Here is a 12543-nt window from a genome sequence, read left to right on the forward strand (position 1 = left end):
CTGTGATGGAATGACCATCATTTGTATTTTTTGCTCCCACCAAAGTTGATTGTAAACCTTCCCCCTCCTCCTGCCCACAGTAGCTGAATTCAGTGGGAACGAGACCAACCCCATCATCCTCAGAAATGGCAAAGTGCCATTTGACCAGGCCTCAGCTGGAGGAGTAGAAACTACATTCAGTGTCTGAGGATGTACCCTTTAGCTTGCATCTACTGAGAGGATATTTCTCTTCTTGAAAGAAGTAGTTTCCACATAAACAAGTAATGCCTCCGATTCTGTAGATTTTCATGTGCTTTATTAATTATATTTTCTTATTCTGACTTTTCACACAAATAAGCTATGTTCAAAATAACCTAACAATAAAAGATTATTTTCTTGCAAATTTCCTTTAAAAAAACCTTAGAAGTCCTCCTCAGTAATTCCTCATATCTGTACAGTAGTTGTAATACATTCCAACATAGATGTTTATGTCCCTTTGAGCATAGGAGATATTTAATTTTTTCCCTATTAATACAATGTTATATGTAAGCCAAACGGGTAATTTCAAGTTCTCACTCTTTCAAGCGTCTGCACTTTCATTAAATTTTTCTTATGCTCACCGTACGTATTCCCGGACTGCCAGTTCCTTCAGGGTAAAAACCCGTATGGGATCTTTCTTTGTCTTCCATTCTTCCAGTTTTTCTTGCAAAGACAGAAAATCCTTGCCAAGTTCATATGCCAGAGCGATCATTGTTTCTAACAGTGGCATGTAGTACCTGTGGCTGGTGTGCACACCGAGGCGTGCCAGAGCTTTTTCTCCGTATTCAAAGGCACTTGCTGGGTTTTCCAGGTCCTTGTGGCACACCACGATGGCACAGAGTGTGGGGACAATTGCAACAGGGTTTCCTCTCGTCAGCCTTTCCTGCAGCCCAATGACTTCCACGAGGATTTCCAAAGCTTTGGTGTACTGGCCACCCCGCAGGCAGCCATACGCTTCCTGCAGCTCTGGCCTTGTTAAAAAGTCTATAAATTTTTTTGATCTTCTGATGTATTTCATAGAATAGAGGAGTCTCAGGTAGTCCTTGAAGGCTAATTTTCTTTCATTGATTATTTCTTCTGTGAAGTTTCCTGTTAGAGTTTTTTTGGGAAAGGTTACATCTTCCAGTTCTTCGCAAAATTCTTCCAGCAGATTTCTGTGCAGTTTCTCAAAATCTGAATAACGCCTTTCAATTACAGACTTGTTGCTGTCAAAACTCCCTGTTTGCAAAATGATGATTTTATACATCTAAACACAACCAAAGAGAAAAAATAAGCATGAGAAGGGACCATTCTAGCCCCAGTGCAGTCAGATTTTGTCTGGTACTGCTATGAAAAGACTTTGTGCTTGTTCAGTCCTCCAGCTGAAACACTCCTGCACCAATTTTCTGTGTGTAATCTCGTGTACTCCTATGGCAGTGATGCTAAATCAGTTACTACCTGGGATTATGGTGCATTCTCAGTGTAGATCTAAAAGATCTGCAGCCATCAAACTAAAAATTCCCACCTCCAGCTGTTCTGTACTGCTGTCACCAGGCTTAGGCTGAGCACGTAAGTAAGTTGTACATAAAGAGAGCACTAACAGATCCCACCCTGCAAGGTGCTGAGAAAGCAAACTAGCAGCAGACTGAAGCACATAAAAACACTCACAAAGCATTTCTGTAGCTGTACTTTCTTTATAACAGCCATGGCTGCTGCAATCAATCATCTTCAGTGAACTGAATGGATTTCCCAGACTTAATATTGAATGTAATCTATTTTACATTGGTCATAATATTCAGAAATGCTCTTTGTATAAGACACTCCAAGGGATTTGGGGTATTAGTAATGCTGTGAAAGAAGAGGGAGCATTTGGCAATATATGTGGTGTGTGCAAAAATAAGATGGAGCATCTCCAAATGCTTTTCTCCCCTCTAAATCTTTGTCCTATATTCAAACAATTCACACTTAAATAATACCAAAAAAGTAACACTTCTACAGCACTCTGCTATCCAAAGCCCTTCCCTTGCAGCTAACAGCTGTGCTGCCCCACATTAACAGTACTCAAGAGCATGTATTCCTCAGCTCTTTACTAGCCCCAAAAAGACCATAATAAATGTAGTATTGGGCAAATAGCTGCAAAATTCCATGCTGTGTTGTCCAAATAATCTCTTCTGGTTCTGATCCAAGCGCAGTGATGTTGAGGAAGGGCCAATCCCCAACGTATGCAAACCATGGTAGCTCCATGGGAGCCAATTTAACTGTGTCACCAGTCGCCACCGAAGGGCACAGACTGTTGACCTCTCGGGTGGTGACCATGTTCACATCCAACTCCACCCTGTGCCCACTGATTTATACAGGAGCTGCAGGGGTTTTGCTCATGCCAGTTATTTTCTCTGCTGCTGTTGAAGGCTGCAAACGAGTACTCGCACTATGCCTGTCTGATTCTCTTCCTTGTTTTTCCTTAAAGAGAAACTCTCTCTTTTAATCTTCATAAATGATCTTTACAGGCACTTCTTGAAAGGTTTCCAAATTTGAGCTGACTTCTCTGATCTCTTTTCATTTGTAAGCACTGTGGCATTTTCCTATACTTTGTCCTGCTCCCTGCTGAAAAGTGTATATATGCCTGACGCATTCCAAAACAATCATAAGAGCATTTTTTTAAAGCTATCATTTTATCAAGGGCAGCTAAGTGAATAATTTAAAAGAACTTGCTTTTTTATTTGTGGAGTGTGCATGAAAAAGGTAAGAAGTCGCTCTTAATTAGACTGTCATTCAAATTGGCTCAGTTTTGTTGTAATGTAAATATTTTTGCCTAGGCTTGTGACTTACGACTAAGTTTAATTGCACATATGCTGAATGATACTCTTGCTCTCATGCAGTTGCACAAAACCAATTTCTAGCTATTCAGAAGCTGAATACTCAGGTGTGTATGCAAGAAAAGCAGCAACTGAGTAGGTGTGTCCAGCATCAACAAGATCTAAGGACAGTCTCCAAAACATTTACTTACTTCAAATTCCACCAAACTGGATCACCCAGTATCAGCAATGCTGATTCTTGGCATTTTTCATCTACAGATCTCACAGACTGTAGCAAACAGGGAAATCATCCTTATCTGAATTTCACAGGAGTACTAAAAGGCACTCGATCTAGATCAGTCCTTCTGAAGGCCAGGAGCAGAATCACAAATACAAACCAAGTGTCAGTACTGGGGGAAAGATACAAAAATCCAACCTACTTGGTTGTTCCCACTCCTCATGCTCATGTTTAATCTTAAAAAATATGACAGAAATATGCCACCTAAGGGAGCTCCAAGTAGGGAAGGGGAACAATCCCAAGTGATCTAGCTGGAGGATGTCTTAGATTTTGTCAACATCAAAGAATTCTACATTTGTGCTAAAAGAAACCTCTGATGTGGAAGTTATACAAATGCACTACAGCTGCTACAGCTGGCTAGTTCAGTGGAAGTGTAAATATACAAATATTTTTACATTTGTGTGAATTTCCTTCATGTTGACAAAAGTCTGTGTTTTAAGGATACTCATGATACTAATTTATTTGATAATACTTTTCCACTGCAGCAGATTTAGTGAACTGACTGTCAGAGGGTTTTTTTAGATGCAGATTGCACCAGGCAGGCCCATACAATCAGTGAGAACAGGTTCTACTCAGTGTGATCCTGGCTTGCAAGAGCTGGCCCTTGCTGAGGCTTTCATGTAGTGAGGCCTGCTGTGTGCTGTGCAGACCCCTGTAGAGTGAATAAAAATTAATGATCTTCTTACATATTCATTTCTTAGCTTACCACATATTTAGATAAGTGGTGCTCTACAATTCTGGTTGATGGGATTTCAAAAAGGAGTCTGATTTGTTTGCACTGGCGTTTTTCATTCCTCCAATATTCCTGAAGCTCCTTAGTGGTCATTGAAGAGTTGGGACTTAGGGTTGCACTGGAATCTAAAACAAATATATTTAGTATTTCAGCTTATATTCTTTGCATTTGGGAAGAAAATTTTTATGTATCTGTTGTGAAAGGACAGCCTAGATTTTCTGTTGCTGTAACAGCAAGACCTAAAGATTGATAAAATATGTGATTTCACTGCTAACAGACAGGAGCAGATGCTTTGAGGAAAGCTATTAGGGTCTAAAGTCTTGAAAGAAAAAAATATCATCTGCAGAAGACAAAATTGTAGAGAACATTCTGCCATGAAATATTGTATGTCAAGGCTGTAACCTAGGGCACAGTCTGAGCAGGAGATTTTCTTCATCATCCCAGAAGTAGCCCTAAGAAACACTGACTGAGTCTTTTGAGTCAGATGTTTCTCCAGGCTTCTTTGTTGCTAAATGGATGAGATAATACAATGCAGCTGCAAATTCAGATATTTATTCAAAAACTGACCCTACTCAAATATGGGGTTTGTGCAGTAATAGGAGAAAGCTGAGAAAACATAATATCCTAACCTCAGAGTTGGATAACCAGCTCAGCTGAAGGAGGATTTCCCACATTCTCTCTTTTTTTTTTTTCTGTAGCTGAACTGATGGCACAGCTTAGCTATATACATGTTTTTATATATATAATCTATAATATGATTTTATATATATAATATATATGTTTATATACCTCCCTCCTTTTCCCTCTCTCTTCTCACAGTCACATACGCACACACACATATATATATATACATATGTGTGTGTGTGCACATATAAAAATATGGGACAGCTGGTTGTAGAGTTTGCTTAGATTTTGATGCAGAATTTCAAAAAGGCAATTTCTCTGTCTTGGAAATCTTCTGATGATAGATTTCATCAGGTGCCATATAGGCTGGATAAGCAGATAAAAGAAATGGAATATTTGTATCTCGGTGGGCACACTGGTCCCAGTTTCTAATCAAGGATGTCTTTGTCAAGGCAGTCAGCTGAGGTCAGTCTGCAGTGTATGGAACATTCTGCCAATGGAGGTGAAGGAGCACAACTGAAGGGTGGGAGAACAGCTTGGTGCAGAAATAGACTTGTAAAGGCACCACAGTACTCTTTCAGTGGCCCCTCATTTTTACATGCTCTTAATCATTTGACCATACAGTTTCAATTATCAAGGCCTTGGGGGTTTGGCTCAAAGTATCTATTTCCTAGGAGAGGTGGTTTTTATGACATCCTTCCCGATTTAAAACCTTTATGAGATTATATATATTTAAGGTTATACATAACTTTTAATTTAATGACAGATGAGAGCAATCTTAGGCATGGTGGATGTTCAGTGCTGCCTCTTTAAAGGCATGTGAGAGCTGCCTCTTGAGGCTGGCCTCAGTTTGGTGTCCTTGCTGATACTGCCAGGGAGTTCAGGTTGCTGATGCACAGGAAGTGCACTCACTCCCAAGACCAGCCATCTGATGATCACTGCTTTCAGTGCTGGCGTGAAAATTAAATCTGTGATACATTTGAGGCACGAGGCATTTGAAAGGAAACCTCTGTGTGTGTATACATATCAGGATGAGCATCGGTTTCACTATTGCTACGTTATTACTACAAGTGTACTCAAGGCTTATTTTCAGTGGAGTGTGGCAGTACAGCTTTGAACCACTGCTGCAATAAATAAGCAAAGTTTTTAATACAACAGATTAACGCCACAAACAGCTAGATGAGAAATAAAATTAAAGGATAGCATCAACCTTGTGTGTCATCTTTTTCTGAGTTTTCTTTTCTCACTTGACATGAAATTTCAGCTTCAGGTTGATTTTCTTCTTCATCAGATGGACTTGTGGTAGAAGATGTAGTAATTCTGCTTACAGCTTCCAACAGTTCCTTTTCTGCTGTGCAGTGTGAATCTTGGTCCATTGCTTGCTATCACTGAAAGATTACAAACCCCATGACATTTCTTAGTACCACACCTTTAGGGGATCCACTTTGGTAATTTTCTTGTATTATTCATTCTGTTGTTTTCATTCTATTAATTTTTCATTCTATGTTTCTCTGTGAGCTTTTATCAGTGCAACTTCATAAAACCTAAAGTAATAAATAGAAATATCTACACAGTGCAAAACCATTCCTATTACTGTTACCCATGAAAGTGTTTGGATGTTTTCCTGTCAGCTTAAAATTAAATAAGAAAACCATGAGATGTTATGTTGAATAAGACTAGATGGGGAACTCAGTTCCTACCTATGAGAATTTTATAATGAATTCAGTGTGGGCAGATTTCTTCCTCCTTGTATTTTCCCCTCAAGCTTGCAAGTATGAGCTCAGATGAACTAAAGATCTTTGAGATAATTAGTATAACCAACAGCCTGGTTCTCTTACACTGCTAAAATTTACTGTTATCAAGACTTTTCAAAACTTATTGTCTGTTCTTAATCACAACCTGTAGGACAAAATAGAGTGATATCTAAAATAGTGTAAAGTTTTATCATATTTCACAGTTTTAGGTTCCATCCAGAAACTTGTCTCTGCACTGTGAAAACAAAACAACTGACTTTGACAATGGCTTGGTCGAAGGAGATCTGAATTTTTACTCCTTTTTCTTGTTCTTTTACCCTAGATATACTGTGCTATTTTAAATCTGTTCTGCTAGGACCACTATTTTGCCATGTACTGACAAAATGCTTAACACAATTTACTTCTACTCCAGTAGACCACGTTGGCCATTCTGCTGCTTAAATATCTCCACATTTAAGGATGTTCTTTGATGTGTTGGGTTTTTTTTTTTTAACAAACAAAACCTGCCTGTTATACCTACACTGTGTTATGGGAGCAGTTGGAAAAGCTCTAACATCCTAACAACTTTGCCAAGGTGCTGTGTTCCCTTAGCATGAGCAAAGTGTTGCTCAGAGTTCAGCCAACAAGTGAAAACCAAATAACAGACCAACACAGTTTTACAAGAAACCCTGCTAAAATAATGCCCAAGCAGTGGTGAGTAGGTAATGGGAGGTTTTAAGAGGGTTATTGCTACATATCATTTTGCCTCTACTTGTCTACCACACAGTTATGCAATGCTGGATACAGAGGTGAGGAAACTCCTTCAGCAGACTTATTGATTTCTGGCAAGCTGCAAGGCTACAAAAAGAAAATAAATTACTTTCTCCACTGGAAATAATGGAAGTGCAGACCACTTTCCTGTAACAGAAACCTATCCTTTGGCTGACTTGCACAAGCAAGTATACAGATATTGTCATCCTCCTTAATGAAAGCATCATGGAAGCTCTTATTCTTGGACTGCAAGTTTTTACTGTTCTTCAGTCCTCCTTATCTATTTTTTGAACATGAAGGATAGCCACTTACTCATTGTTTAACTGCTCAGTCTTTTGAAAGTCACAAAAGTTTATAGCACAAGAGCATACATAGTAGATTAAATGAGGAATCTGAAAATGGTCAATCAGATTTAAATGACAACTTTTTTCTTGGATATGAGTTGGGATAACTTTATAAGAAAATCTTTATTTACATTGAGAAAACCTTTGTGTGGCATAGTTTTATATTCATAAGTGTATATTTATTTATTTATTTACATGTACTGTTTTAAAACAGTGTTTACCAGGGTACATAATAGACTTGTAAACAGAAGAATGCAGAAGTGAGTGTTATGACACACAAGTCTTCTGCCTTTAATATATGTACCTTGAATACTAACTGCACTTCATGCAAATAGTTTCATTTTCAGAGCTAAAACTCGTGGCAAACTCTTTTAACTAAGTTACTACTTATTTTTCCGTATTAAAAAAAAAAAAAAATCTAAAACAGCACAACCCTCCTGCAATAAATTACACGATGTTATCTTGAGCAGACACTCATCACTGGCTTTTAAGCAGCTCTAGAGCCCGAAGCGCCCTTGCACCCACCTGGCAATCGCGGAGCTCTTTTACTTGCGGCACATGTGCGCTCGGAGCGAGGCCACGCTCAGCCCTCCTGGCCTTTCCAAAACGCAGAAAAAGATGTCTGTGCCTTCTTCTAGCGGGCACATTCTGTGTCTTAGAAAAAGGAAGGAAGAAGCCTCGATGAAATCGCACTTCCCCGTCCCATTGCCCCACTGCGCATGAACCCTCCGGTGCCTCCCGCACGCCGGGGCCGCCCGGCCCGGCCCCGCTCCGGGCACCGGAGAGACCGCGACACGAACGATGCCATCCGCACAGCCCCTGCAAAGTACCGCGACACAAACGGTGCCATCCGCACAGCCCCTGCAAAGTACCGCGACACGAACGGTGCCATCCGCACAGCCCCTGCAAAGTACCGCGACACGAACGATGCCATCCGGACAGCCCCTGCAAAGTACCGCGACACGAACGGTGCCATCCACACAGTCCCTGCAAAGTACCGCGACACGAACGGTGCCATCCGCACAGTCCAAACTACATGCAAACTACGCTGCATGGGCAGAGAATCAAAAAAAAACCACTCTGAGCAAAAGCGAGATTAAGGGGAAAAAAGAACTAAGTACGTAAAATGTACTTATGTGGAAAAATAATGCCCCTTGGGATGTCTTTAAAATACAGGCGTAACATCCAGTTCAGGAAAAAAAAAATGCAGATGGCATCACAACAAACAGCCTTGCTCTGTGCACTTCTGACAGAAATCCTGATGATGCATAGTGCAGAACACATGATTAATTACAAATATCTGCTCAATTAAAATTCAAATAGGAACATTATCATATTTGACATGATTACTAAACTTGAGATGGGTTTATGAGTGTGTCTAAAATTAATCCTATGTGTGCTAAAATTCATTGTTGATCTGAGGACAAAATGAAGAATAATGTATTAATCCACATGTCCCTTGGCCCAGATGCTTCCTTTTGGAGTTCAGTTTGGAAATTTGCTTTAAAACATCAGGATAGCTATTTCTGAGGTAAATAATATGGATGCTATCTTTTTTTAGTAAGGTAAGTTTCCCCTCTGCCAAAGTTCAGTCACTGAAAAACCAAGCAATTTTAATGCAGCACAAATGTGGGAGGCAAACATCCAAAGGACCACATGGATCCTGCCCCACACATTCCTTTAGAACAAACAATTTAAAATAATGTAAAATCAGGGCCATAAACTGGTAATACTTCTCTTCTGCTTTATTTGCAACATAAAACAATGCCAACTTTAACTTGGACTTGGTCTAAATGTAGTTTTGCCAAAATAGCTGTCAGAATGATGAAAAATCCCTTGCATGCAGCTACAGCCACACTGGCAAAAGCCCTGGAGTAGATGCTGTTATATTGGCAGAGTACTTCAGCCACTTTAGCATATTCCATGAGAAAAGTGATTTAAGTTACACCCAAAAAGAAATCTGTACTTGCCAATTCAGCTCTAAGGTGTAGCTATACCAGCCAACTCTTTTAAGTGAAGACAAGGCATGGGTTTCTGGCACTACTCTCATTCCTTTAAAGCTAGATTTATGGGTTTGGTTACAATTGTGAGCAAAAACTGAGGGGGATTTCAGTGTATTTCAATCATGCTGACAGTGTACAGATGTACCTAAACCTTGAATATGGAAACAGTTAATTTATGTGTTGCCAAAAAGCAGTATATTTTGTGATGCTTAGTGCTATTGTCCTGCTCTTGGTAAAGCAAAAAGAAAATACAATAGTGCATTTTTCAGTATATTGTGAGCTCTATTTTCAATTATTTCAGAATAAGTAAGTTCTAGTAAAATTAACCAGGATGATTAAAAGAAATGAGATGTAATATTATATTACAAATCAAAGGTATTCCACAAGACTTCTGCCTGCCTCAATAGAGGCAGCTATTATGGTCACAGCTGGTTCCTGGGGGTGCTCCTCATGCCTGGAGCTGGGACATCCACAGCAGGTTTGGCAGGCTGCTACTGCTCATCCTGCTCCCAGGAGCTCAGGTTTGGTCCAAACAGCACATTGCCATTCACTGGGACCCAGTGCTGTTAGTCTGGCAGCATTTTACCTTGCTAAGTGTCTACTTGATCAGCACATGCAAAACACACTGCAGTACACAGTACTGTTTGCTGGCAGAAGGCATAACTAATATCTCTTTTTATATTCTCAGCTATTCTTCCAACAGTCAAGTATTATGTAAAGGTTAAGCAGTTGAAAAGAAAATTTTCACAATGGTAGCAAAGCATTCTGAGAGACAGGCAAGTGCACTTAGACCATCAATTTACCTTAATACTCATAAAACTGTGGTAAATTTTAATGGAAAAGCATTTTCTGTCATTGTCAGGGATGGAAAAGGGATCCTGATGCAGTGGCTCACTCCGAGTTTGTATTCTGTGAAAGCACTGACTTTGCCAGACATAGACCACTGTGTTATAATGCACCTACCAGGGGATATGGAAAATGTGTGCTCTGCAATAATGCAGGAGTGAGGCAAGGTTAAAATCATAACAGTGCAGTGCATAAAATGTGCCTGTCAGGTGATTTATGTCCTCCATACCCATTTAGAATGAAATGACTCATTTTAAGAAGAATAACTGGGAAGTTTATGGCCAAAACTTGGTGAGAAGCCAAGAGATGAGGCAGCATTGTGATGCCATATAAAGGATGCCTGCTACTATTGAAAGGCTATGTGCTTTTGATACTTAAAGAACCAAAAGGGACTGCTGCCCCAATATCAAACATTCTGCCTTGATTTATATCCTGATCTGGGCAGTCCCCATTTTCCCAATCAGACAGATTACACAAACCCTGATAGATACAATATTTAACCATAGGCTACAAAGCTGGTATCAGCTGGAAAACTTGGCAGCTAAACCAATGTCATATATGAACTGCAGTTTTCTGGTGGATTTTATTGGCATTTTATCACAGACAGAACGAGGTCTTACTCTTGTTAAAGAATGTGGCTGTAATAGCCCTATTACAAAATGCAATCCAGCTTCTGTCCTAAGAAGTGCAGCTTCAGGCAACTTCACAGTCTGTGCTGTTTTTCCATCTCAAGCCCCAAAGTATTTAGCTAAATATGATCTATTTTACTAAATCATCCATTAAAACAGTAGATAATGACAAAAAGCCCTAAACAAACAAGGGGAGGCAGAAATACCTGACATATTTATCCAAGTCCCTTTTTATCACATAACTAATATTTAGAAAGTGCAGTCATATTGTCTTTGATGCTTCTACAAGACCCTTTCCTCTCTGTTTTTTTTTTTAATGCAGCTGGATAAATACCAACCATTTCAATGTTTGAATTAGCTGAAAAAAAATCATCTGTTCTGATGAATATTCTGCACTTTTGGGGCAATGCTGTGAAAAATGAATACCATACTCCTGTCTTGGCACAACATAAAATTCTATTCCATGCTATGCTATAATTTGTTTATGCTAGAATTTGTTTACCATACTTCATTATTACAAAACATGTCTCTCTTAACAAGAGTGTGGTTTAAAGAAATCAGTCGTTGTTTAATGGCAAATGTCTCGTGCTGGTGTTACTGACAGAGTTTTCAACATGAAAGAGATGTAACAGGCCCATTGTACACTGCCAAAGTCCTGTTATCACTTTACAACTCAAGGAGTATGAAGGAGCTGTAGAGTAAACAGCAGTCGTGGCCTGCCTTTCATCTGTGGTCTGTCAGTGACACGGAGCTGTGTGCAAGCCCAGTGGGTCAGCAGGACAGTAACTTGGGTTAAATGTCACAAGCACTGTTCTGTCTGCAGAATGACAGGCTTTGTGAATGGGCCATGTTGGTCATTTTTCCTGTTGAATTCACAGAGGGTTAAGTGCATAATTACATGGAATACAGAGTATTTTTAAATATTTGGTTGTGAGTTATTAGCATCACTACATGTCGTCATTCCTATCAAGAAGTCTGATATTCTATGCTCATAATGTGTCTGTCCCCTTTTCCTCTCACATATAATTATGGTGTACTTTGGCTAATACTTGCAGTCATGTTCCACATGTGATTTATTTATACCCAAAATGTAAACATAATGAAATTTAGGATAACAGGAGTTATAGCAGACATGTTAATGCAGTTTGCAGTAGCACAAAAGGCAGCTCCACAAGCAGAAGCTGCAGCAGCCGTGTGTAGATAGCCATCTTGAGGATCAGCAGAGCATGACTTGGGGTTACTTTGTGCTCTTCTGCTAAATGAGGAAGGCATAAATCTTTGTATATTGTTTAGTGTAATATAATTTCAGTGTTATTTATTTAAAAATTCAATGAGGCTTTGAAATGCAATTTTTCTTTTAAGGAACTAGGTGGAATGATTAGTGTGAGCATTCATTTGTAGTAGATGGAATTTCATTGTTTCCTCGGGATTTCCCAAAAAACTCCTGCTGGTGTCTGTGTCCTTTCCATCTTGCACATACCCACACAAATAAAACCCCCTGTTCTGCCCTCCCATCTTCCTAGCAAAAGCCTTGGGAGTGGCTCACAGTGCTTCAGAACTTAGAAATGGGCACTCCAGCCCTGAGCTGGGGCTGCGCTGGATCTGCTGTCTGTCTGTCTCTGGGTTCTGGAGAGCTATGGGGAAGAACTGGAACGGCCTTCAGCTAACGCTGAACTGCACATGTCACTAAATTACATAAAAACATACATTAAGGGAATGCTACAGGTGCTAAGAAACCAGGGAAGTGTTTATTCATATGCCACTATTACT

At 39.7% G+C, this 12543-nt stretch overlaps 1 protein-coding gene across 1 annotated transcript; it reads right to left on the reverse strand.

The window, feature by feature from the left end:
- Window positions 1-273: 273 nt before the first annotated feature.
- Window positions 274-8162, reverse strand: SNX20 (sorting nexin 20). Its single transcript, XM_077786222.1, has 5 exons — window positions 8084-8162; window positions 7821-7949; window positions 5658-5835; window positions 3797-3948; window positions 274-1264 (listed from the first exon to the last, which is right to left on the reverse strand). Exons 3-5 carry the CDS (start codon window positions 5821-5823, stop codon window positions 596-598), a joined length of 987 nt encoding a protein of 328 aa, XP_077642348.1. The 5' UTR covers window positions 5824-5835; window positions 7821-7949; window positions 8084-8162; the 3' UTR covers window positions 274-595.
- Between the last annotated feature and the right edge of the window lie 4381 nt (window positions 8163-12543).

This window comes from Lonchura striata, chromosome 13, assembly GCF_046129695.1.
Source record: "Lonchura striata isolate bLonStr1 chromosome 13, bLonStr1.mat, whole genome shotgun sequence".
Classification (NCBI taxonomy): Eukaryota; Metazoa; Chordata; class Aves; order Passeriformes; family Estrildidae; genus Lonchura; species Lonchura striata.

What these genes read in the sequence shown, in the direction of transcription:
- SNX20 (XM_077786222.1), bottom strand. Translation starts at nt 5,823, where the DNA reads ATGGACCAAGATTCACACTGCACAGCAGAAAAGGAACTGTTGGAAGCT. An exon ending in AGAAAAAGATGACACACAAG is followed by an intron (nt 3,949 to 5,657) that starts GTTGATGCTATC and finishes TATTTGTTTTAG; the next exon opens with ATTCCAGTGCAACCCTAAGT. An exon ending in ACCACTTATCTAAATATGTG is followed by an intron (nt 1,265 to 3,796) that starts GTAAGCTAAGAA and finishes GGTTGTGTTTAG; the next exon opens with ATGTATAAAATCATCATTTT.